Source organism: Globicephala melas, chromosome 16 (genome assembly GCF_963455315.2).
Source record: "Globicephala melas chromosome 16, mGloMel1.2, whole genome shotgun sequence".
In the NCBI taxonomy this organism is placed as follows: domain Eukaryota; kingdom Metazoa; phylum Chordata; class Mammalia; order Artiodactyla; family Delphinidae; genus Globicephala; species Globicephala melas.
Window position 1 is genome coordinate 60,001,578 of NC_083329.1, and position 26,202 is coordinate 60,027,779.

Consider the following 26,202-nt stretch of genomic DNA (forward strand, 5'->3'; position numbering starts at 1 on the left):
GACACAGACAGGGTCCCAACGTCCTATTTGTCAACCAGGGGGATGAACCAGATGATCTCTAAGGTCTGTTCTATTCAGCTCTAAAATTCTCAGACTCCCTCTTTGACCAGATGCAAATTAACAAGGCAGGCTGGTGGCAAAGCATCCTGCTCCCGCCTCCTTCTCCCACTCTTCTCCACCCTTGGTGCCATCTCCATCCCAAACTCAGCTCTGGGAAACAGGAGAAGATCTGGTATCATCTGTACTCTGCCTGCAACCCAAAACTTTCCCATGTATCTGTCAGTTAAGCCTTTTCTCTTTTGTGGAAAGGATCTGTCTTGGTTGGAACTTTGGGCAATTACAAGGAGGCCAGGCAAGGTATTTTAGGCAAAGTTAGGTGCTTTGGCAAAAGGAGAGGGAGAGGCAGAATGGCCTTCTCCTCCAAGTGTAGTATCTCTTGGGTTTGCCTGAAAGGGAACCACATCCTTGGGCAGGTTCCTCCTCTTTGTTGTGGATGATAGGCATCCCCTGGTCCTATCTCCTTTCTTCTACCTTTGGTTTGGCCTTAAGGTCCAAAGTTTCTACCACTTCAGTGTCTGGTGTTCTGATGGGGAACAAGAGATTCAAAGCCTCCCAACCATTTGGGGGAAGGGAAGCCACAGGCTGCAAGCAAATGGACAGAGCAGAGAGGTCCCAGGGTCAGGAACGTGATTTAGAGTTCCAGACCACTGTCATTCCAGGTCAGTATCAGCCATGCGATGGCACTGATAACTAACACATTAAAGCTTATCAGTGAAAACTGAGGACTTTAATGCTGATCCTGGATAAAGTCAGAAAGTAAGATTTTTGACTACATAAAAGTAAAGCCAGATTTATTTACTTTTTAAAAAATATTTATTTATTTATTTGGCTGTGCTGGGTCTTAGTTGCGGCATGCGGGATCTGTAGTTGCAGCATGCAGGATCTAGTTCCCTGACCAGGGATCGAACCCGGGGCCCCTACATTGGGAGCGTGGAGTCTTAACCACTGGACCAACCAGGGAAGTCCCCAAACCAGCTTTATTTAAGTTTACTATTTATGTATCATTACCATGAGACAAAACACTTATATGGAATTATGTATCAAAACAACATGAACAATTCTTTATTAACAGCAAGTTCTACCTTCAGATTTTCTAGTATATGATGAACTAGAAGGCACAGAGACAAAGATTTGAAAGGCCTATATTATTAACTATAATTTGGATAATAATCTTGGTACCTTACCTTCTCTGTACTGGTTTCTTCAACTGTAAACTACCTGCCTCATTTATCTCACAGCGTTGATGAGGGACTAAAGACACGACATATATGAAAATGCTTTAGAAGCTGCAAAGTGTTTTGTGCACTGAGGCACCGTTACCATCCGTTCTCTTAGGATGGCTGTCTGTGCAGTCCTGGTCGTTAGCTGCCATCTGCCCTCTTGCCTTCCTCCTTGCTCACTTGGGTAGGTACCCCTTAAGCATCTAACTACATTTCATCATACTGAATCTTAAAAGGTTAGGTAGATACTAACATATAGCTAATTCCTATCTGTTTTTTTTTAAATAAATTTATTTATTTTTATTTTTGGCTGTGTTTTGTCTTCGTTGCTGCGTGCGGGCTTTCTCTAGTTGCGGTGAGCGGGGGCTACTCTTTGTTGTGGTGTGCAGGCTTCTCATCGCAGTGGCTTCTCCTGTTGCAGAGCACGGGCTCTAGGTGCATGGGCTTCAGTAGTTGTGGCGCGCGGGCTCTAGAGGGCAGGCTCAGTAGTTTTGGCACATGGGCTTAGTTGCTCTGCAGCATGTGGGATCTTCCCGGACCAGGGCTCGAACCCGTGTCCCCTGCATTGGCAGGTGGGTTCTGTGCCACCAGGGAAGCCCCTAATTCCTATCAGTTCTTAAAGAAAGAGGCCTTCATTGTACTTAAGACTCTTTATCAACAAGCACTGGAAGAAGGGAGGGTAGTGGCAAGGCTTATTTCCTCCAGGTAGTTAATTCATTTTATCATTAAAAAGAAAAAAGAAGGTTTTAGGATTTTCCTTTGTACGAGGCCCTGGGTTGGGCTCAATGGGATGCCACATGATTCAACTAAAATAATCTTAGCTTTGGAGTCTGGCAGACTTTGAGTTCAAATCCAGACTTGGCCATTTACTTAGCTATGCAGCCTTAGCATGTAGTAATGCCTGCTTTGTGCTTCAAGTTCCTCTTCTGTATTAGGAGGTGTTACACATCTTACAGCATTACTGAAAGGATTATGATTAATGCCTGTGAGTGGCTGGCACATAATGAGTGCAGATGGGATGAAAGATGAGCAACAACAGGTCCATTTTCAAGCCCAAAACATGGCAATAGGAGTTGTGGATGAGACATAATGACCAACAGAAAGGTGCAGAGAGGGAGGGGCCATCCTCAAATAGTGAGGGTCTCATTCCTGGCAGCACTCAAGTAGAAGCTGAATCTTCACTGGGAAAGGTGCTTCAGAAAGTATTTCTGCTCAACTCTAGGATCTCTTCAATTTCTAAGGTCATAAAAGGAAATGTCCAACTTAAAGAGAAAACAATTCTTTTTTTTTTTAATGAACTATGCTAATGTAATTGTATATCTGGGAGAAATTAAGGAAAGCTATGAAGCTATAAAATCCCTAAACAATATAAATGTATTTATTTATTTATTTTATTATTTTTGTTTATTTATTAGTTTTGGCTGTGTTGGGTCTTCGTTGCTGTGCGCGGGCTTTCTCTAGTTGCCGTGAGCAGGGGCTACTCTTCATTGTGGTGCGCCGGCTTCTCACTGTGGTAGCTTCTGTTGTTGCAGAGCACGGGCTCTAGAGTGCGCAGGCTTCAGAAGATGTGGCGCGTGGGCTCAGTAGTTGTGGCACACGGGCTTAGTTGCTCCGCGGCATGTGGGATCTTCCCGGACCAGGGCTTGAACCCGTGTCCCCTGCATTGGCAGGCGGATTCTTAACCACTGCGCCACCAGGGAAGCCCGAGAAAAAAATTCTGTAAGTTCAAATACCAAAGGGTAACGATGAGGTAATACAGTGTCTGTGCTGTACAGTTACATAAATCAAATGAGAGAAAGTTACTGATTGCTTCTGAACTGTCACTGAAAATATGATTTAAAGGTTTATTGCAGACTACGTATTTAAAATTTTTCCTTTGGTAATCATAAAGATGGTTGATGCCAAAAAGGACAATGTTAGGAAACTCAATGGCTTTCAAATATGGAACTAGTTTAGGTTAAGAAGTATTAATATGGAAATAGGTGAGTTTGAGGACTGGTAATTTTTGTGTCTGATGTGCTTCAGAGACAAGGTTAGTGGGCTGAATTGTCAATCAACTGCAATCTATTCCAAGTGCCAAGATTTTCTTCTGTCTGGGCTACGTGGCCACGAGCAGGTCTTTAACTTCCCTGTGCTCAGATTCCTTTTCGTCGCAATGAGGTCACCACCTGCCTGTTATATACTATGTGTTAAAACATTCTGAACTCCTGAGATTAAGGCCAATTGCTACTGGAATCTTATTTATTCATAATTAACCAACTCTAAGCAGGTCAGGTACAAGTTATTAATGAGGAGAAAGGCAAATGCTGTCTGAGGCAAAATTTGCATACAATTTAATAAATGATTCTCCTAACTGTGCAGTGTGGACCCTGGGGTCCCATGAGGGAAAACAAAAGACACCTCTTAGCTTTCCAGGTTTTTCCTTTTCATGGTAAAAAACCTACTCAGATATTGATGATAAATTCATATACTTCGAAAAAGACAAATATCCCTGAGAGAAAGCAAATCTACCATTTACTTAGGAGAAATGGTTTTTACATTCCCTTCTTATAAAAAGTAATTTGACCTCTTTCCCCTATCCCAAATCCCTGAGGCTTTGAAAGGATAAAGAAACCAATCTGGAGCTCTTTCAAAGGATTTATTTGCTACAGAATTGCCTGAGCCCACCAACAAGATGAACTCAGGATTTCTGTGTTTAAAAGGATTTTGCTCACTGCTTTATTTTTACCAGAACTTCAACATTCAAAAAGCAATTCTTTGGGCTTCCCTGGTGGTGCAGTGGTTAAGAGTCTGCCTGCTAATGCAGGGGACGTGGGTTTGTGCCCCAGTCCGGGAGGATCCCATATGCCGTGGAGCGGCTGGGCCCGTGAGCCATGGATGCTTGGGCCTGCGCGTCTGGAGCCTGTGCTCCACAATGGGAGAGGCCCGCGTACCGCAAAAAAAAAAAAAAAAAAAAAAAAAGCAATTCTTTTTGCCAGCATTTGGCATGCCTAGAGGTTGGAAAAAGATAGAATCTATAGAATTAGATGTCTAAAAATAGAAAAAAAATCCCAAACGTTAAAAAATTCCTAATTTGGACAGGTCCTGAGTTGAAATCACATTCATCTGCAAAAAGAACGGTTTTAGGTCAGAAATGCTGTATTTTTTGGGCTTCCCTGGTGGCGCAGTGGTTGGGAGTCCTCCTGCTGATGCAGGGGACACGGGTTTGTGCCCCGGTCCGGGAAGATCCCACATGCTGCGGAACGGCTGGGCCTGTGAGCCATGGCCGCTGAGCCTGCGCGTCCGGCGCAATGGGAGAGGCCGCAACAGTGAGAGGCCCGCATACCGCAAAAAAAAAAAAAAAAAAAAGAAATGCTGTATTTTATAACTCCAGATCCTGACCTCGGACTTGACTGGTGAGGATTCTAGGAACTGCATGAATTGACAGGAGGGATGCCATTCTGTTGGCCAATTCTGGCATGTGTCCTGGCTTGTGAAGTTTTATTAATCTCTCTTAAACCCAGACCTCCTGGTTCTGTGATGCCAGTTGCCTAAATCTGATTCTCAATACTTTTTTAAACAAATAAACAAAAAATTTCCTTGTAAGATCACACATTTAAGTATTTGTTGCTTGTGGTTAGATACAGAGAAACCAAGTATGGATGTGAATTAACAATTCAGTGATGGAGCTGTGAATCTCTGGATGGCTATGTAAGCTGTAAGAAAATTTCCTCACTGCACCTGCACTTGCTGTGCCCCAGAGGTGACTGTCCAGGCAAGGTCAACTTGAAGAGGGTGTGAACCCCAGCAGCTGCTCGATGGGTTTAAATCGCCACTCATCTGCCTCCAGCTCTTCTACCAGACCAGCTAGTTTTTCCATCCGAGCAACCTGCTGATCTGTAAAGAATCAAGGAGATGATATATCAACCACCAACATGATGGCTGATTTAAAAATAATTTCTAAAAGGATTTCCCCCTCAAGATTCTAGTAATGGGGTCTTACCCTATGTTGGTCAGAAGACTTAATCTTAAAAAAAAGGGAAAAAAAGTAGTACTTATCCTCCATTCCATTTGTGTACTAAATTTGTGATTTGTATACTAAAAACCTAGGGTTACAGGCAATTGCAGCTTCCCCCCCCCCAACATTATGCTCTCTATGGAGAAATGGTCTGGTCTGGTGGGTGAACAGAGTTCCCTGATGCATAAATGAAGACCTGGTGAGGGATGATGGAATAGAAAAGGTGCTACCAGGATCTTAAGAGTCCAGTTAGACCAAGAGGTATTACTTACATAAATACCCAAAGATGCAGATAATGATGGTAACCAATGGAGGACAACAGTAAAAGAAGGTTTCAGAAAGGAGAGGAAAAAGCAATACAAGCGGAGTAGGAAGCATTAACTCCCCTAGAAAACTAACCCCTTTGACTTCAACTTTAAGCCTCAATGTGGACATTATGTCTGGATTAAGACCGTAGAATGTTCTTGTCTGCAGGTAATTTGGAAAGTCCACTTAAATAGCCTTGCTGAGTTTTTGTTACAGAGCACTCTGACCTTTCTAAGTCCCCCTCTCCCACCCCCCAATAAATTTATTCTCATAGTTAAGTGCACAACACTCATGTGCTTACCATGTTTCACCTGTTTAAGCGTAGATGCCACTTGATAGCTGAAAACGGATTCACAGAGGAATCTCTCAGAGCCATCTACAAAGAGAAGAGGAAAAGTTTTAATCTGCTCTAATCCATTTTAATCTAATAGTGCCTGATAAACCTAGTAAACATGTCCATTCTTTTCCCTGCTTTTACAATCGGGGTCTAGTTTTAAGAGGGCTTAAAACAAAGAGGGCTTCTGTTTCACTTAGAATTAACACTGTTGAAAAGCTACTTCTTCTATACCTAGAATATTAAAATAGTCCCTCCAGTTGTTAAAAGAGTTTAAAAATAGTGTTAAAAAAACAAAAACAAGAAACCCCAGTTTGATGTCCTGGTCAACATTTCCCCCATCCTAACCTGACAATTTCTTAATGTTCTCCTATTGTGTATGTCAAGCAAACACTGACAGCTCACACATTTGGCCATGTGGCTCCCATGCTTTCAAAATACAAAGGTACACCAAAACTCTTAATCATTTTCATTCTAAAAAGTAAAGCTGAGGAAAAATAGCTATTGTTGATATTTTATATTTCAAATTACATCACTATGGCCATCACAAAACACTGCTGGGAAGCTTCATTCTGTAAACGCCAACTGTAACCTTGATTTTCCAGCTGAATCAAAACACTGCAATTTGCATGGCCATAAGGGTATGGTACAACTTCAGAACCTAGCATTGTACTGGTGCCAAGAACTGGCTACAGGAAGGTAGCTAACTCAGTCACCCCAGTACTTGAAAGATGACTGAAACATAAGCTAGTTCATGTTTTTCCTTGTCAGGCAAGGGCTGATACAGCAAAACATACCCCCAAAGGCAAAGAACTCATGTAGGAAAATGTGACTTTTAAAGGGGTACCTGAAACCATTCGGTGAAGAGATCTTATTGCAAAAATCCTAAAACAAATGGAGGGAGGGGACACAGCTGTCTTATTTTAGGCGGTAGTTCATGCCAGCACTACTGGGTGTCACGCACTCACTCATCAATCATGGGTTGGTGTGTCAGCCAGGTATTAAGTGACAAGGAGATAGGACTAACACATCCTAGCTTCATGCTGAGTTTCACACAAGGCAGACCTTATTTCAGAAGCTCATGGTAAAAAAAATAAGAAAAACTATAGATACTGTATCCAAATGGCTTGAATATACAACCAAGAGGGCTTCTAATATTATCTTCAAAACTGATGCAAAAATAATATATATAATTATTTCCATACATATGTATGGAAATATATTATGCATTGATATATACATATTGAATAATATTTCAAAATATAGTTTCTTTCATATAGTGATGTAGACTTTGGGGAGAGTGTTATTCCTTAAACCCAACCTCTTTTCTAAATATTGTGCTACATGGGATATGATCCTATTCCCTCCTCCCACCCCCATTCTTCTGGCTGAATGTAAGTCATTTGTGAGCATATCATCTAAATTGAGCAAAACATTTTTTATTTTCAATTAACTAAATATTATACTGGCTGTCCAGTTTAAAGATCTAGGTAAGCTAATGATATTACTGAGTTTTTTAGATAAGGGCAATGGCCAGAAAATAACTTATGAATCCCACTGTGGGAAGAGGGACTGTGTGAACATTTGACACTAATGATGCAACTTATTATGCCTCTTTTGTGTAAATATGCCAGCATTCATACCCTTGCTTAAAGGATCAAATTATAATTTGTTTTATTTTAGGAAGAGCAAAGCATAGAGAATTAGAGCTACTTCTCAGGTGGTTTGATCCTGAACTTTAGGATCTCACACAAGGCAGCGGGGATTCTGGCTGTTAGGACCAGGCCAAGATTTGTTTGGAAGCTCTTGCAAGTGCTACCTCCCACTTACATTTAATCACAGGTGTTATTAGGATAAATGCTTAAATTATAACATTTGCATATTTCCCTTGGTAATGAACTTCAAAGCAAAAGGATGTAAGCTAATCTTTCAAAAAGGCACCTGCATATCACTTTTCCACTCTATATGTCTGCGGAACACACTTTTGCTGATTTGCAGCTCTGTGTTAACCACAAAGTCTACTGCTTCTTAGCCACATCCTATTAGATGTGATATCTGTACCAATCTAAAGCCTGGAATTTCTCCAGAGGAGTCAGCCTGGCGCAATCTGTCTTCCATTTAGAAATTGTAATCAAACCCTTTGTAACACACCAAGTAGCAATACATCAGCTTTCCTCTTAAGGGACAAGTAAAGGTTATAAATGGTGAAAAGTTCAGTAAATTGTCCAAATCTAACACCATTGCCAACTCCAATAAATAGGATGCTAACAAATTCATTTAAAAGAATATTACCTCACAGCAGGAAAATAGACAACGGCAGATAATTTATGCTTCAGTGGCCTACAATGTTACTAAAATTCAGCCACTTTTGGGCTGGAAGGCAGTCTCTAATTTGCTTACTAATAACTGGGTGAGGACAATCCTAGCCAAGGGCAGGGGAATGCTGAAAAGTCCTGTACAGTATACTGCTTATGTGAGATGTCTGTTATCAAAGAGCAGGTACACAAAAAAGTTAATTCACAAGGTTATTTGGGTTTATTATCCTAGACTTAGGAGGGCGCAAGATCAGATTAACCTGTTAAGATTATAGACAGCATTCAACCTTGATTCCTAATTGCTTTTGTTCCTTACTCTGAAGAGGCAACTATTCCTTCTCTATTTTCATACAGGCATATCTCAGAGATATTGTGGGCTCGGTTCCAGACAACTGCAATAAGGCAAGTCACACTAATTTTTTGGTTTCCCCTTGCATAGAAAAGTTATGTTTATACCATACTGTAGTCTATTAAGTGTGCAATAGCATTATGTCTAAAAAAACAATGTATGTACCTTAATTAAAAAATACTTTATTGCTAAAAAATGCTAACCATCATTGAGCCTTCAGTGAATTGTAATCTTTCTGTTGATGGGGGGGTTTGAAATATTGTGAGAATTACCAAAATGTGACACAGAGACACAAAGTGCTGTTGAAAAAATGGCGCCAACAGACTTGTTCAAAGCAAGGTTGCCACAAATCTTCAATTTGTAAAAAAAAAAAAAAAAACACAGTTTCTGCGAAGCCCAACAAAACACGCTTTGCCTGTATTCGATTAAACTACCGTAAGAAAAATGGTCAGGTTCGTGTGTGTTAGATTACTTGCATAATAGTATCACCTATAAACATGGTAGATGATGCTTCCAAACTAGCATCCTTATTAACTCACATTTAAGGGTACTCTTTTCAATTTAACATTCTTCATTTGACCAGGATAGTTCAAGGACTACCATCTCTAAGTTTTCATAGTCTGTCCTTAAATGTAAGCAGCTTTAAAATGTAGGGGAAACTTTAAACCCGAGGAAGAGAATCAAAACTGTGCACTGTGAATTTAAACTTAATTTAAATTCATTCTACAATAGAAAGGCAACACAGTCCCCCATGAAGCATAATGGGATGGAATAGAAGTGGATAGAACTATAACTTGTTAGAATATCAACATTTAGAGTAATTTTAGAAGCCTTTCTTCTTTAGTGTTTCCAAGTAATCTGGTGTACACTGACCAAGAATGCTGATAGCTTTGAGACCAAGGAGGTACCTCCTGTATTAAATTCCTCCTGTAGCTAGAATTTAAATGACTTCAATCTTAGGGTCCATTGTTAAATGATGATTCCTCTTCTGCTGCTACAAAACTCATTAAGTAATTTAAGTTCCTCCAACTTCTGGTTTGTTTTGTGGGAAGCGTCCTTAATACCAGGTCTCTGCTGCATATAACTGAAGTCATAATTTATTTTTAGCGCCAAATATGGTAAACAAGGCACCAAATATTCGCTACCTCCAGACTCAGTGATGCTAGCTTGAGTATTCAGTTGTCTACTAATCATGACTTGAACCAATTCTAAAAAGCCTTATGGTTCCAGTCTTCCCAAGTTTTCCTGTCACAAATGATTCTTCTGTTTGTCCTGGCTTAATCCAAACCTCTGCTTTTTATTATACCTGAAATAAATGAATAAAGATTACCCCAAAAAGCCGACTCTTAACTACAGTTTGTACCTTTCTCAAGACATTTCCAGATTTTTAAATATACTTACTGAAATTTGCAATATTTAAAGCAAAAAAGATCAATATATAATTAAGCACAGATGTGCTAGAATCAAGTAAGTTTTGAATCCTTGATAGGTTCTTTGCTAATTTTTTTCAAAAGGTATGATGAATAGTTTAACAGTTAAGGACCATTTTCATGAGAATCCCCTGGATGTTGGTCAAAATGGAGATTCCTGTGCTGTAACCTACACTGATTTGGAATCTCTAAGGTGAGCCAGAAAGGTACACTTTATTTTTTATTATTATTATTATTTTTTAAAGTAGTTATGTATTCAGTATTTTATTTATTTATTTTTGACTGTGCTGGGTCTTCGTTTCTGTGCGAGGGCTTTCTCTAGTTGCGGCGAGCGGGGGCCACTCTTTTTTTTTTTTTTGTGGTACGCGGGCCTCTCACTGTTGGGGCCTCTCCCGTTGCGGAGCACAGGCTCCGCACGCGCAGGCCCAGCGGCCCTGCATCGGCAGGCGGACTCTCAACCACTGCGCCAACATGGAAGCCCGCGGGGGCCACTCACTATCGCGGCCTCTCTTGTTGCGGAGCGCAGGCTCAGTAGTTGTGGCTCATGGGCCTAGCTGCTCCGCGGCATGTGGGATCTTCCCAGGCCAGGGCTCGAACCCGTGTCCCCTGCATTGGCAGGCAGAGTCTCAACCACTGCGCCACCAGGGAAGCCCAAGAAAGGTATACTTTAAATAAGCTCTTCTGGTGATTTTTATGCTCCCTATTAAGAATTTATTGGTCCAGATCCTAAAATGACATGAATCTGATAAATTCTAGGAACCAATGCTGTTTCATGCTTACAGCCTGTGCCCCGATCTTGGCCAGCCAGTTTGCAAATGTGTGCTGAATAAGATGGGGGATGATTTGATGCAAATCCAGCTCCAGTGCTAGAAAAACCACACAGCACTGCCCTGCAATGGGCCTGGGCCAGGGCCAGGAGAGTCATCTTCACATACAAGAGTAGTAAATTGGTTTTTATTTCCTCTCAGGATCTCTTAATCTATCTGTCGATGAATTATATTAGAAAAAAATATATCAAACCTACCAACCATAGGGAAGCAGACTGGTGCCAAGATAAAGCACACTGGAGCAGGAGGTCAACAGAATTCCTGGTTCCAGTGCTGATTTTGTCCTTTCACATGGTCAAATTACTTTATCTTTTCTGGGTCTAAATAACTAGATGACCTCCTTGATTTCCAAAGTCTTTTTCAGCTCCAAAATTCTGATTTTAGAGAAAGATTTATGTTTTAAAGATATTATTTTGAAATGGGGACAAGAAATGAAATGTGGAGCTGAAATCAGGGCAAACTTATCTCTAATCCACTTAATAGCTTCTTTACAATTAATATTCATAGCAGGTCTGAATCCAATTATTCAGCAAAAAGCAGCATGAGATCACCTTCTAACATCTCTCCAGCTCCTTTGGGGTAGGTGAAAAGGGCTTTCCGTGGTGGGGCAAGGTCTGAGACACTGAAACCAGATCCAGTGACAGAACTTCCACTGACCCCACCAGCTGAGGAGGATGATGAAGAGGCAGCCATCTCCTCTCTAGTAGAATTCTCACTTCACTACAGAGAAAGAAAAACAGCAATTGGCAAGTTTATGGAAGTGAGATTGACAACATTTCATTCTAGCTGCCATAAAAGCCAGCATACAGTTTAGTCAAGAATTAGCTCCAATTTTTTCTACCCTCTGTACTCCACGATCTTTTACTGATGCCTCATAAAATAAAATATGTTTATTCTTAGTTTTTCTACTCAAAACACTACTTCCTACCATTAGCCAACTGTTTATGTCACTTGGGATTGACTGTGGGTGATTTATGGGTTATGAAGTGGTGATACGGCAGTGCCAAGGTAGCAATTTAACTGAGGAAATGAATTATATGAGGATAAAACAACCATGCCTCATAGGATAGTTTGTCTTGGACACATCCTGACCCAACCACACCAAGAAATTCACTTATAAAATTTTCCAAATAAAATTCCAGAATAACAGTGTGTTCTGTTCCCAAGGAAGGGGAATTGGTTAGGAAATACATATTGGCCCTTTCATTTAAAAAAAACCTAAAAAACAAAAAAAAAAACCCCTTTTTCATTCAAATGTAATACCCAAATTGATCACTTGGTGGCGGCCCAAAACTGAAACAAAATATTAATAGTTCAGGAATGATCTTAGAATTCAAGGCCTATTAGGAATTAGAGGAATGGTGAGTGTTTGATATTATGTCACATCAAAAAATCAAAAAGTCAAAATGTAAATGAGAAAAATCTGTACCGAATACACAACTCCTTAAAAAAGTTCAAAACAGAAGCTTATACTACACATTCACAAAAGATTCTAAAAAGTTTATGTTTTCTAAAAAGAATACTGTAGTCTTCCTGCAGACTCAGAACTACTATCATTCAATACAAAAAACAGGGCTTCCCTGGTGGCACAGTGGTTAAGAATCCACCTTCCAATGCAGGGGACATGTGTTTGAACCCTGGTCCTGGAAGATACCACATGCCATGGAGTAAGTAAGCCCATGTGCCACAACTACTGAGCCTGCACTCTAGAGCCCTTGAGCCACAGCTACTGAGCCCACGTGCCTAGAGTCCATGCTCCGCAACAAGAGAAGCCACCGTGGTAAGAAGCCCACTCAACGTGACTAGAGAAAGCCTGCGTGCAGCAACGAAGACCCAGCACAGCCAAAAATAAAATAAATAAATTTATTTTAAAAAAAAGGTACAGGAATTAGAAGATATAAAAAAAAAATACACAAAACAGCCAGGGTTGAAAAGTGGAGTGCAGAATTAGCACTAACTTTAACATAAATAAGCAGTTTTCTGCTGAGATGGAAAGATACACCTAAGTAATTTCTAGCTTTAAAGATTTAGGTTAAATTTTGCATGCTACCAGCAGGTGGTAACAGGAGTTAAAGTGAAACCAACAATAAACACTAGTTTGTAACTTCTCTATGAAGGCAGGCATTCTGATCACCAGAACCAAACATTATGCTTGGCCTATACTAAGTAGCTGCTGATTTAAATAAATGTTTGCTAAATGAGTTAAACATTTCACAGGAATCACAAGATTCCTTAAAGGTCATCTAATCCGATTCCCCCATTTTACAGATGACAAAACAAAACTGAGGTGTAGGGACTTTAAGCTTATCTGCCGTGCCATTTTTTAAGCAATGGCTTTATTGGCACGTCATGTGCTATGTGAGAGGTAAAATAGCATACTGGTTAAGGGCTCAGACTCTGAAGCCTCTTGGCCTAGGTTCATGTCCTGGTTTTTTTACTTAACTTGCTGTATGACTTTGGACAAATCACTTAACCTCTCTGCTTCTCAGTTGCCTCATCTCTAAAATGGGGATAATGATAGTACCAACACCAGAGGTGTCAGGAAGGTTAATATAACTAAAGCATTTGGAACAGTTATAGGGACAGTAAATACTTAATATTAGCTATCCAAAATCACTGATGGATATTTACTCCTGAATCTTTTTTTTCCTCTGCAGATCCCAGTTTTTCATACTTATGTTTCAACACACTTACTCATGGGAAAAGTCCTAATTCTTTCTATTTGACATAGAGTATCAATGTCAAATGAATCCTAGAGGAGAAAGGGCCTGCTCAGGAAGAGGGAAAATGCACTCCACACTTTCACTTTAAGGTTCAAGATCTTAGGAAGAACCCCTTTCTTAGGAAAAGGGGAAAGAGTTGTCTTTCTACCCTCAAAGCCTAGCACAGAACCTGGATCAATGTTTCCTGAATGAATGATGAACAAATAACAGAACACAGAGCTAGCAGCTCAGCAAAGGTTATGCAGGGGATAGAGAAGCTTGGTGTCATGAGGGTTGGTCCATTACCGTTTTCTTTTTCTTCCTTATTCTGCGGATCTATTTACACAACTGTTTCTCCCATTAGGCTGCCAAGCCTAAGGTAGGCGCTCAGTAAAATTTTTTTGAATGTTTAAATACTGATGATGAAGTATTTGACCCTATCAAGGAAGTCAGAACTATTGGCAGTAGAGATTCTTATAGGAGAGCAATGGTATTTGGGGAGACACAGCATGGTTGTGTTCACAGTGATAAAATGATCAACACATTTACTTCATGTATGATAGGGATGACCTCGTATTCATAAACTACTTTCCTTCCTAGCAGATACAAGCTTATGTTCTTAAAAAGAATCCTTCCTTTTGAAAAAGTCTCCGTATCAAAAAGACGCTGAAGGAAGTACCCTGGTACAATGGCAAATTATTACAAGCAATCATTAAACTCCATCATCAAGAAGTCATTCCAAAGAGCTGGATTACCATTCAAAAAGATGCTGCAGCTAAAAGCAGGTCGGTTGGAAAGAAAGGGGCAGAAGAGCGGAGGGGTCAGAATGCCAGCGGTTTACCCTCCGACCCCGGTCCCCAGGGGCCGACATCGGCGCCGCCCCACTGCGCACGCGCCAACCTTCGGTCCGCATGCGCACTAGTCTGGTGCGGCCTGAGGAAATTTCCTCTTACACGCCCTCTGCGGCAGGCTCCTGTTTCTCCACCTACTTTCTCCATTTTACTAGTCCCTGCAGGTAGGATCCCAGGGATCAACTCCCTTTCCACCAAGCTCCCGAGGGTCCCTGAGCCCTCGACCACTTACCTCTGCGGCTTTGGCAAGTTCCTCTACAGCCCCGCCCCCAAGGCCAACCGGAGCGGCCGCGTTTACTGCGACGAGAGCGGCGGCGTGCTCGAGGCCGCGGCGTGCGCGTGCCCGTGCAATGGTGGGCGTGGTCGGGGCGGAGAGGCTCTGGGAACGCGTTCTCGAAGAGGCCTTCCGGGTCTTTCGCTTGCTGTGCCTACGGAGGTTTTCCTACCGCAGTGGAGCCAGTTTCTCTTCGCTCGCTTTGACGTACTCGTTTTATTTTGCTCGCTTTTATGATTCAGGGTTTCATCTCCCCCCACGACATTGCAGGCCTTCTGCTTTCGTCTCTCTTTCTCTTTCCAAACCACCGCGGAGCAGGGTGAAATTGGTTATTTTCCCGTCATTCCTAATGAGCAGTCTCGTAGCCCAGGGCTGTAGAGGAAAGGCAGATAAAGGGTTTCCTGTCTCTGAGACAACCCTGTTTCCCCCCAGAGCTCAGTCTGAGGCCCGACCTTAACATTAAAGTTTGGTTTTTGTTTGTTTGTTTGTTTTGCTGTACGCGGGCCTCTCACCGCTGCGGCCTCTGCCGCTGCGGAGCACAGGCTCCGGACGCGCAGGCCCAGCGGCCATGGCTCACGGGCCCAGCCGCACCGCGGCATGCGGGATCCTCCCGGACCGGGGCACGAACCCGCGTCCCCTGCATCGGCAGGCGGACTCTCAAACACTGCGCCACCAGGGAAGCCCTGGAAGCCCTAAAGTCTGTTTTTGTGGAGAGGTTTTTTTTGTGTGTGAGAGGTCCTGGGAAATTGGGCACTAGGGTATAATGTCTTTAAACTATTGCTAATTATGCCCCCTCTTCCGACATTCAAGTCTGTTTACCTTTTATATTGTTATTTTTCACAACACGAAATCTCTTGGTTCTGTAAGCAGATTACCAATTAAAGTGACTTACTTGCTGAGATTGGATTGAGCATTAGTGTATTTAGTCAAGATTGATTTTTTGGGGGGAACTCTTTTATTTTGAACTTCAAGACCATCTAACATACGTGGTAGAAACACTGGTTAAACATAACCACAGCTAACCCGTAAGGAACCTTTGTTTCCTAAATTACTGATTCATTAAATGGTGACTGGAAACTTGGCTTCTCTGTGAGTGATGTATAGTTTTTGAGCAGTTACCTACGGAAATCGGATTCCTCCCCTCAGCAATGTGTTGGTTTAGAGAACCATGTTGGTTAAGTCATATTTTAACTTTGTTTTGATAGGCAACTGGATCTAATTGTTGGGTATATATTTCTAGCACCTCTAAAAGAATTTAGGGGTTTTTATGTCCTCCCCTTGAGGATAAGTGTTTTAAATATCCCTAATTCTCTTAAAGGTCGTGCTAAGTAGTGAGGGTAGGACACTTTGCAAATGTTTAGATAAGCACAGAAGGTTGCATTTTACTCTCTTTAGGTTAAAGTAATGAAGAGATCTATAGTTTCTCTTTCAAAGTCATGGATGGGCTCAGTATCTTTTAATCATTTTTTTGGGGAATGCTGAATAGCTTACAAATTACTGTCTAGAGTGTGCCAGGAGTGGAGTAGTAGTGGAAAATGCAGCAATTGATTTAAAACAGCTTCTAGATAGGGGAAATCTAGTGGAAACAATGCTGCATTTGCTTAGGATGTACTGTGAACTGATGCCCAATTACGTCCTTTTAGGCTTAAAGATCCACATAATAGAGGTAGGGTTTTATGATTAAAACAAAAGGTAAGGTGATGGTTTATTTTTCAGTATTCCACAGGACTGTTGTTTGGAGAAAGTATCATGGAAGTTCTGCGTCCACAGCTTATAAGAATTGGTGGACGGGTTTACAGGAAGAATCCCATCCAAGAGCAGACTTATCAACATGAAGACGAAGATGATGACTGTTATCAAGGTAATCCTGGTTGATCTTTGGTCAGATTAGAAGTAAAATGTTCTCCGTATTGTAGAAGCAATTCTTTGTTTCAGTGTATTTCTGTGTGAGCACTGAAATTTGAGATGTTTGGCCTCTTATAGCTCCCTTTGTGTTGATGTCTGAGGGGACAGATGAGTGAGTTTGATGAGGTGTTCTCAGTTCATACATCAGGTTGTGTCTCATCTTTGTGCAGAGGCTTAAATGTAATATGGGGTAATTTTAGTTAACTTAATATTAACCATTAATAATCTGTGGCAAATGAAGTTCTTTTATCTGTAAAGCTATGAAGTAATTTCTATAAATTATTGAAATAAATGAACATGTGCCCAGTGTTAGCTGTTGTTATTATTACTGTTGTGTTGTAATTTTTCTTTTCTTCTTTGCAGTCATATACAGGCAGTTTCAAATACACAACCAACATTATTACTACTTAAAATAGGGATAATTTTTAAGAAGTAAACTAAACCGTTGAGGTGGGCAATATTTTCAGGCTGATTAACTTGGACTTGGGTTTAATGCACAAATAGGGCCTTTCAGGTTCTCTGCTTCCTTTTCCTTTCGGTTTGTAAGCTTTTCCATTAGGCCCTAAACCTTGGGGAATAGTCTTCCCCTTGGTCCTCCCCGCTGTTTCCCTTTTGCCTTGGGGCCTTGAGCTCCTTTATTTCACCCTCCTCCTTTCTCTTTGTCTTGGCTGTATGGAGTAAGTTCTCCAGTATCACTCCTACCTCATTCACTGAAGTGATTTTGTGTTTTAATACTAAAAACCACTGAGTTGTACATTTTAAGAGGATGAGTTTTATGTTACATGAAACACATCTCCAAAAGAAAAAACAGTACAAAAAATTTTACTTTCTTAGCTTTCTGGGAGAAAACAGTTAAATAGTGATATGTAAATACTCCTTTTCCACGGTTCCAAGATTGGAAGATTTAAAATAGTCATGTATTTTTTATTCTTTATTTTTCTTCTAAGAACAGGTCAGAAGGAATATCAGAGCAGTGTTCTGTAGTGTAAAGTGTATGACTGGTTTTTTTGTGTGTGTATTGCTTTTTTTAAACCTTGAGAGTGGTTGGACAGCTGGTGAGAAAGCAGACTGTTGTCCATAGAGCAGCAGCTCTGAGCGAGATGTTACCATTTCTCTACAGGTCTCGTGGAGTGTGCAGAAGAGTCCTGTGAAGGCTATGAGGTGGTGCAGACCCCGCAAGGTTTCCGGTGTACTCTGAAGGCCCCCAGCCTGCTCTACAAGTGAGTGAGGCCCCCGGCAGCTTCATGGGAAGGCATTTCTAGGAAACATAGCAGGAAGTAGATTCTTCTCTTTTCCACACTTATTGCAATGCTTGATTACTAGTGGTAAAATGGTTTAGTGTTTAATGTCCTAGAATTTCTAAGGACTGATTGTAGATCAGTTTCATCATTTCACATATGTCACCAAGTCCTGTTGATTTTGCTTCTTAAATATCTTTTGAATCTACTTATCTCTTTCTTTACAGCCACCCTGCTGCCTTGTCTGTGAATTACTTCAAGTAGCCTACTTACTGGTCTCTCCACATTGATTCTTGCTCTCTCTTCCAATCAGTTCTTCACATTGAGGGCGGAATGATCTTTTTAAAAGGCAAACCTGATTATTTTACTACCTTTGCTTGAAATCCATTAACATCCTTCCTCTGAAGATGGAATTCTCTTCCATTAGAGCAGTGGCCAAAATCTTGAACATGAGTTAGCCAGCCTTGATTTTTCAGTCTCAGTTCACACCACTGTTTCCCTGGCTTCGCACTTAAGCTTAACTGGTTTTCTTCAGTTTTTCACATGTGCCGTGTTCCTTCCTGCCTTTGAGCCTTGGCATATGCTGTTCCCTTTGCCTTTCAATCTCTCCTGTTCCTTAGCTAGTTTTATTCTCCTTCCTTAGGGAAGCTTGCTTTGACACCGACATCCCCACCGCCACATTGATTACCCTACTATACGTTTTCATAACACCCTCTACTTTTCCTTTGTAGCATTTCTCAGTCTTATGTTTATATTTATTTGTGTGCTATTTGATATTTTTCCCACTAGATGGGAAGTTTCTTGAAGGTAGGAATGTGTCCTGTTATTCTCCAATGCTTGTCAAATACTGATGTGCTTTTTCCAGAGTTATCGTTATATGTAAATTGCTTGGAAGCTTTGCCATCCCTTCAGTCTGTGCTTGCTTGCTTGCGTGATGGACCACATTCTGTCTCTTATTAACCACTAATACGGTTAGCCTATGTGGCTGACTGGCTTCTTTTGGGCTTGTGCCTCTGGAGATAGGCTGGTCTGGGAAGTCATAGATTTTTTTTTCTGTGTTGTACCAGATGAATAAAGTCTGTCCTTGATCCTCTATGAGAGGAGATCTACAAATATGGAATCATATACCTTTAAGCTCCAAGAGGCAAGTAGTTTCATTTTTGTCAACCTTGAGAATCTTCTGAAACACCTATTAAGGATGAAATTCTTATGGAATGTGGCTGAATGCGAAACCAGATGTTAATCCTGACAGCTCACTTTTCTCTCAGGTTCTGGTGACATTTTCTTCTAAGAAACATGATTTTAGAAAGTTGTGGCTCAGGTTCCTGATAAAATCAATGCAACATGTCTTCCTTAATGTATATATTTGCTACTGCTAAGGTGTGTAAAGATTCCTTAAATATCTGATTCTAACTTGATGACCTTTTGAATTCTATATATTCTAAGTACTCATTTTGTTCCAGATGACTTGCAATTTAGATTAGGTATTGGTTCTGCTAAATCCTAATTAATAGACAGTATTTACTAGGAAGACTCCTTCCTCCCTTCCTCCTTTCCTGTCTTATTGAGAAACAATTGTCATACAAGGAAGATTTCTTTCTTATGAATCATTTATGTAAGGTTATTTGGATCAAGGAAGAGATTACTTAACCAAAGTAATTTATAATCAAAGCCTAATGGTGATACACGTGTCCACGGACTGGATCTAATACTGTGGTTCTCAACTTCAGGTGCACATTTAAAGCTCCTGGGGAGCTTTAAAAATTCCTGATACCTAGGTGCACCCCAGACCAGTTGAGTCCAAATCTCTGGGAGCTGAACCCAGGCATCATTAGTTTTTGTAGCCCCCCAGGTGATTCCAGTGTGTAGCCAAGATTGAGAACCACTTGATCTGGCAGGAATTTCCACTTACATATTCAATAAAGGAGTCACCCTTTCACTGCATATCTTTTATTGTAGTGAGTGTTTTAGACTTTCCATGTAAACCTCTTTTGGGTCTGGTACTCTTAACTGTAAGGATGCTGTCATGGGCTTAATGAGGATGGCATGGGCTGTACTGAGCTATGTGTCAGTCACTAGGAAGCCCTTTTATATATGATCACATTTAATCCTTAAAACAACCTTATGTTACTTAGGTATTATTCACTCCATTTTTATAAGTGAGGAAATAGGTTTAGAGTGGTTAAATGACTTGCCCAAGGTTTGATTCTAAAGCGTCTTTAACCTCAATCACTTCCCTAAGGTGCCTGGACTATTAATAACACTTTGAGCCAACTACTTAGGGTAAGTTTGTCCACTAGCCACATGCTAACAAACAGGAGCCTGGTTGAAAGCTCCGCTTGTTGATAAGGCCTGGAAAGGCAAGGGCCTGATGGAGTTGGTGCTGCACAGTCCCTAGCCCAACACAGAGAAAAACCACATTGAAACTGTGGAGTTCTCGTCCTCTTCTAAACATCTTGTTTTATAAAAATCTGGCTTACTACAGTAGACCTTAATGGAAATAACCGGGCTTGGTTATCCCCATGTAAAAAACAAATGCAGAGTTTTAGACATAGTCACCCATGCTGTTGGATACTGTAATTGAAATCATAGAAGCTGAAATACTGTTGATGAGGAAGTTTTATCTCTTAACTTTATGGTCCTGTGATGGTCTCTTAGTGCTTTATAGACTCTGAAACTTTTCTCCTGGGATCCGGCAGTCTCATTTGCTTTAACACATCTAATTACTGTGGGTTTCAGAAGATAACCTTGGATTGTCAGAATTATTTATGCTAGGAGGCCCAGGCAAGTAATGCAAATGAGCCAGCAGATGATTGAGGTGCAGTCAGTGAAAGACAGTAGGGAGGGACAGGGTTTGTGATGAGCTCATATTCCATTTTTAGGAACGTGCTCATGTTCCAGCCTATTTTTGCCATGAGTAGTCAGATCTCCCAATTTTTCAAAAGAACTTAGAAATCTATATTTTTAGGTAAAATTTCCCAATTTTTAGGTGAACTCTCCCAAACAAAACATGCCTATGTGTTTGAATTCAACCTGAGGATTACCTCTTTACTCTCTGTGCTTGAATCTGTCCTGACTGGTGAACCCTGCTCTTTGCTAAGCTCTTTACCTTTATTTAATTAATCAAGGATAATTCCCTTAGGATGAACTCATAATGTAGTTAATTTGCTCTCTAAGGGAACGAGGTTTTCCCCCTTCAAACTGTAGACCCAGTCAAGTGCCCTGTGAGACTGTGCCAGCTTTCCTTTCACTGAACTGCAGACCCAGATTTTGAATATAGTTTTTTATTTATTTATTTATTTTTGGCTGTGTTAGGTCTTTGTTGGTGCCCGCGGGCTTTCTCTACTTGTGGCGAGTGGGGGCTACTTTTCGTTGTGGTGGCTTCTCTTGTTGTGGAGCATGGGCTCTAGGCACGTGGGCTTCAGTAGTTGTGGCGCGTGGGCTTCAGTAGTTGTGGCTCGCGAGCTCTAGAGCCCAGGCTCAGTAGTTGTGGCGCACAGGCTTGGTTGCTCCGCGGCATGTGGGATCTTCCTGGACCAGGGCTCGAACCCGTGTCCCCTGCATTGGCAGGCGGATTCTTAACCACTGCACCACCAGGGAAGTCTCTGAATATAGTTTTGAGAAGCAAGCAGGCATTGAGCATAGTTATTCTTTCTATGTGGTTGAATTGGCTGTAGGATATCATTTTGCCAATGAGTGTAATGCAGTATGTTCTATAAAGCTGTATGATTTGTAATTTCCCCTACAGATACTGAGTTTTTACTGAAGCACTTTTCTATGAGGGGTGTCTCTGGCCACGTATGATTTAAACATGATGGAGTTCTTTATTCTTGAACATTTTGATTTACGTTAATTAATTTTCTTTATATTATAGGCATATAGTTGGAAAGAGGGGCGACACTAGGAAGAAACTAGAAGTGGAGACCAAAACTTCCATAAGCATTCCTAAGCCTGGACAAGAAGGAGAAATTGGTGAGACCCAATATGGATGTTATATTTGGAATCACTTGTGTGTGTGTATGGAATAATGTGACCCAACTGAGGTGTTTGGTGACTATATTCTTTATGTGGTTCTGTAGCTATTGGCCTTTTTATATCAGTGTCAGTCTCCCAAATGAAGAAAGATGTAGTCATACAACCTTAACTTGATTAAGTACCTGGGCCTTAATTTTATACTTCACCACGCACTGATGGAATAAAGCTTCCAGATTTTGTTGTGGACGAGGAAATTTCTTTCATGCTTCAGTAGCTTGAAATGAAGTTGTGAATTATTTCAAGTTAGAATTAGAGAAAACCAGTGGGATCAGCAAATTTGAAATAAAGTTCAGACCTTTCCATATTGTTCTCTTGTTTTTATCTTGCTTTGTAGACTAGGAAGGAAATAGTAAGAATAATAATTAAAACAACAACCTGATTCAAATAACTGGTCAGGTGAGGAAGAGTAGTTTAGCAATAGAAATTACGTCAGAAAGTGTCTGTACTAAAGCAACAATGTGAACCAAGGGCATAGGCTTGTGTTGTAAAGTGGCTTTGAGTGAGAGGCACTGGAGGGACAGAATTTTAAAAAACTCATCCTAAAGCAGTAGGACTTCTTCAATGTCGAATAAGTGCAGCAGCCTCCAATAATCCATTTTCCATAATCACTCATAGGTTGTATTAAGTCTTAGGAGAAAAAAATAAGTACTCTTTTCATTTTGTGCTGTGTAAGAATAATCACTGTGGCGGATAAGTAGCAGTTGACTTTAGAGCAGTGCTGTCCAGGAGAACTTTCTGTGATCGTGAACATGTTGTGTATCTGCACTGTCCAGTGCAGGAGCCACTAGCCACACGGGACTGTGATTACTTGAAATGTGGCTAGTGTGACTGAGGAACTGAATTTTAAATACTGCTTCATTCTAATTCATTTAACTTTTAATTTAGCTGTGTGTGGGCTCCTGTTTTGGACAATGAAGTGCTAGAATTTTCCCCAGCCCCTTGGTAACTTCAGCAAACTTTAGCTTTAGGACTTTAATGACATTTTTTTTTTAATTAATTAATTAATTTTTGGCTGTGTTGGGTCTTCGTTGCTGCATGCGGGCTTTTCTCTAGTTGCGGTGAGCAGCAGGGACTACTCTTCGTTGCAGTGCACGGGCTTCTCATTGCAGTGGCTTCTCTTGTTGTGGAGCACGGGCTCTAGGCACGCGGGCTTCAGTAGTTGTGGCATGTGGGCTCAGTAGTTGTGGTTCACGGGCTCTAGAGCACAGGCTCGGTAGTTGTGGCACACGGGCTTAGTTGCTTCGCGGCATGTGGGATCTTCCCGGACCAGGGCTCGAACCTGTGTCCCCTGCATTGGCAGGTGGATTCTTAACCACTGTGCCACCAGGGAAGTCCCTAATGACATTTTTGAAGGGCTCTCACTGAAATAAATATTTAGAATTACAGTTAAAAAAACTTGGGTTTTGGGGTTCCCTGGTGGCACAGTGGTTGAGAGTCCGCCTGCCGATGCAGGGGCCACGGGTTTGTGCCCCGGTCCGGGAAGATCCCACATGCCGCGGAGCCACTGGGCCCGTGAGCCATGGCCGCGGAGCCTGCGCTCCACAACGGGAGAGGCCACAACAGTGAGGGGCCTGCGTACCGCAAAAAAAAAAACAAACAAAAAAAAACCTTGGGTCTTACCTTAAGTGTTAAAGTTCAAGTTACAAATATTGAAGTAATTTTATTAATTGCATTAAAGCTTATTTCTTTTTATTTCCTGATTTAAAAATTAATACATGCTTTCAAAAACAAAAACTTGTAGAAATTATATATAAAGTATAAAGGGAAGTCTCTTGTGTTATGAACCTCAGCCATAATTGCTGTTAATAGTTGAATCTGTTCTGCATTTTTTCTATGCATATAGCAACAGATGGATAATAATTTTTATTTTGGTAAAAATTATAACATGCTATAAATGTAGAGACCTTAGCCATTTTAAGATACTGGAGTCATTCCAAAACTTATTCAGAAAAGGTTAGACAGGTTGTTAAGATTCCATTTTGACTTAGAAAGCACAAATATTTAAGTGTGAAAAATAAGTGTGTCTAATCATTAAAAGTAAGAATTTAGTGGAACTAATTTAACTGAAAAAGAAGAGGATAAACTGGTTATGGTCTTGTAGGGAAGTAAAGTATATAGAAAAATCAAATTTATTGCTTACAGTAAATTGGGTTGTGCTGTGAAATCACGACTGCCGGTGCATTGGTGTGGTATATGCTGTAATTAGTTATTTTCTTTTGCCTCTCCTAAATTAGAGAAACTAGAGAAGAAAATGATCTAGTAGGTTTTAATTTGTCCTCTAGATAAGGATCTGGTCTAGTCTGTTTTGAAGTCTCAGGCAATGGGATGTAAGAAGATGCTTTTAAAGTGTTGTTGTCATTGTAGTTAGGCAATTGGTTTTTTTAAAGTTTCACATCAATGCCTTTAATTGTTTTCTTTCTCTGTATCCCTTATTGTAGTCTTTAGACCCATGCCATGTAAATTCTGGTCCTCTCAGATATAATATTCTAATATTTTAGAATATTTCTAACCTCATCATATTTGCTTTTTAGTAATTGTTTGCTCAACTTTGAATCTTTTTCTGGAAATCAGCCTGAGCACCTTTGAAGTGCCCTTTTCAGTTTTCTATGTTAAAAAATGAAAATGTCTTATTAGTCTTATTCTCTACTGAACCACCTTCTTAATGGAAAATAATAGATTTAGCATATTGTACTAAATTTTTACAGAAATAAAACATAAACATGAATTTTAAGCTTCCATCTCCTCCATCCCTTTTCCTTTTATTTTCTCACCATATTTTGTCTCTTGCAGAAATAATTATAATTTCTACTTTCCCTTAATTTTGTCCCAGTTTACCATTGAATCCTCCTTTGTCAGTATTTCTATAGCACATTATTTGAATGCCTGCTAGGATACTTCCCTTCACTGGGCATCTGAGTCTTTTGGATTCTCAAAGGATCCTATTTGAAAATATCAATGATGTCATTAGAAAATATCATATCTCAGCTTCTTACATTTTTTGGTTATTACTTATGTCAATTTTTTACTTAGGCAAACAGTTTTTAGGCTTTCTGTTAATTAATTCATTCATAGTTTACTTCTTTTCTTAGAAATTTCCATCTTGTTTCTCTACAACGAAATGGGTATGATAATTTCATTCTTATTAAGAAATAGATAGGTTGTTCTTTAGAAAGTTTCAAGTGCTTTAATGGGAAGTATTAAAGAAATAATTCCATTTGTTTGTCCTAACTTCTGCAGTTGCTTGGAAGGAACAAGCTTTGTGGTCTTGAAAGTACATAGCACATTTTGCTATTATTAGAGTTAATACTTCAATATTTTATGTTCAGAAGTCTGTCCTTTCCTCTTTAATAAATAGTCTGTTAAAATGCCAGTTTTGTTCATTGTTCCTATCTTGTGCACCTTTCCTTAGTTTCTGTTTTGGACCAAGCACTGCCAGTTCTGGAACCTAGAAGTTTAATCTCTGCTTAAACAGAGGTTGTGTAATCCCTAAATGATTTTTTTTCTTTGCAGACAGTGGTGTTAAGGCTTTGTGGCTTTTTCCCCTATTTTCGTTTACATATGTGTAAAGACAGCCCAGACCAAAGAAGACCAAATTATACCAAGGCGTGGAAATTTGATATTCATACATACAATACAGATATAGATAAAACTTTTACTTTAACCTTATATTTTCATACAGTTAGGGTAGGATTGTATATACTGTAGTAGACTCTCTTCTGCTCTTTTACTATAGTGAATCACTAAAAATTCTGCCACAGTATTTTTAAAAATTGAGGTAAAATTTACATGACAGAAAGCTCCACTCTTTTTGTTCTTAACTTTTTATTGTTATTTTAATTTCTGTGTGATATATTGTTCTTTTTTTAAATGGTAGAATATACACAACGTAAAATTTACCATTTAGACCACTTTAAAGTGTTGAATTCAGTGGCATTTAGTATATTTACAGTGTTGTGCAACCTTCACCACTGTCCAGTTCCAGAACATTTTATCACCCAAAAAGAAAACCCCATACCCATTAAGCAATCACTCCCCATTCCTCACTACTCCCCAGCTCTTGGCTACCACTGATCTGCTTTCTGACTCTCTGAATTTGTCTGTTTAGGTATTTACTATATGTGGAAACATACAATACGTGGCCTTTGTGTCTGGCATCTTTAACTTAGCACAATGTTTTCAGGATTGATCCATGTTTTTGCATGTATCAATACTTCACTCCTTTTTTTTGGCTGAGTAGTATTTCAGTGTATGGAAATACCACATTTTATTTATTCGCTTATTGGTTAATGGACATTTGTGTTTTTCCACCTTTTGGCTCTCGTGAACAGAACTGCTATGAACATTTGTACAGATTTTAAA

At 40.2% G+C, this 26,202-nt stretch overlaps 2 protein-coding genes and 1 long non-coding RNA gene across 7 annotated transcripts in view; 2 read left to right on the plus strand and 1 right to left on the minus strand.

Annotated features, from left to right (window-relative positions):
* The window catches only part of LOC115856359 (uncharacterized), a 29,797-nt gene extending 21,152 nt beyond the window's left edge, over nt 1-8,645 (plus strand). Inside the window, exon 6 of the long non-coding RNA XR_004040804.3 lies at nt 8,587-8,645. This is a non-coding gene — a long non-coding RNA (uncharacterized lncRNA). The remainder of the gene's footprint in view (nt 1-8,586) is intronic.
* On the minus strand, nt 592-14,731 carry ANAPC16 (anaphase promoting complex subunit 16). 2 transcript variants are annotated; one of them, XM_060286194.2, is made up of 5 exons: nt 14,624-14,731; nt 11,390-11,558; nt 5,885-5,959; nt 5,001-5,156; nt 592-2,997 (listed from the first exon to the last, which is right to left on the minus strand). In XM_060286194.2, the coding sequence occupies exons 2-4, from the start codon at nt 11,529-11,531 to the stop codon at nt 5,041-5,043; spliced, it is 333 nt and encodes a 110-aa protein (XP_060142177.1). In that variant the 5' UTR covers nt 11,532-11,558; nt 14,624-14,731; the 3' UTR covers nt 592-2,997; nt 5,001-5,040. The 2 variants fall into 2 exon arrangements, with proteins under 2 accessions (XP_060142177.1, XP_030718421.1); XM_030862561.3 differs by lacking the exon at nt 592-2,997 and having other exon boundaries at nt 4,595-5,156.
* Nucleotides 10,127-26,202, plus strand: part of ASCC1 (activating signal cointegrator 1 complex subunit 1) — a 103,197-nt gene continuing 87,121 nt past the window's right edge. For 2 of the 4 annotated variants that reach the window (XM_060286193.2, XM_070043850.1), the window contains exons 1-4: nt 14,755-14,872; nt 16,382-16,526; nt 17,691-17,790; nt 21,683-21,780. In XM_060286193.2, the coding sequence (XP_060142176.1) occupies nt 16,415-16,526; nt 17,691-17,790; nt 21,683-21,780 (310 nt within the window). In that variant the 5' untranslated portion in view covers nt 14,755-14,872; nt 16,382-16,414. Of the gene's footprint in view, nt 10,205-14,140; nt 14,326-14,458; nt 14,556-14,754; nt 14,873-16,381; nt 16,527-17,690; nt 17,791-21,682; nt 21,781-26,202 lie in introns of those variants that run through there. The other 2 variants (XM_060286190.2, XM_030862555.2) reach the window with 2 other exon arrangements.

Coding starts and splice junctions, on each gene's coding strand:
- ANAPC16 (XM_060286194.2), bottom strand. CDS start 11,531: ATGGCTGCCTCTTCATCATCCTCCTCAGCTGGTGGGGTCAGTGGAAGT. Junction 5,960..11,389: donor AGCTGGAGAGATGTTAGAAG/GTGATCTCATGC, acceptor TTCTCTTTGTAG/ATGGCTCTGAGAGATTCCTC. Junction 5,157..5,884: donor GCTTAAACAGGTGAAACATG/GTAAGCACATGA, acceptor GATTCTTTACAG/ATCAGCAGGTTGCTCGGATG.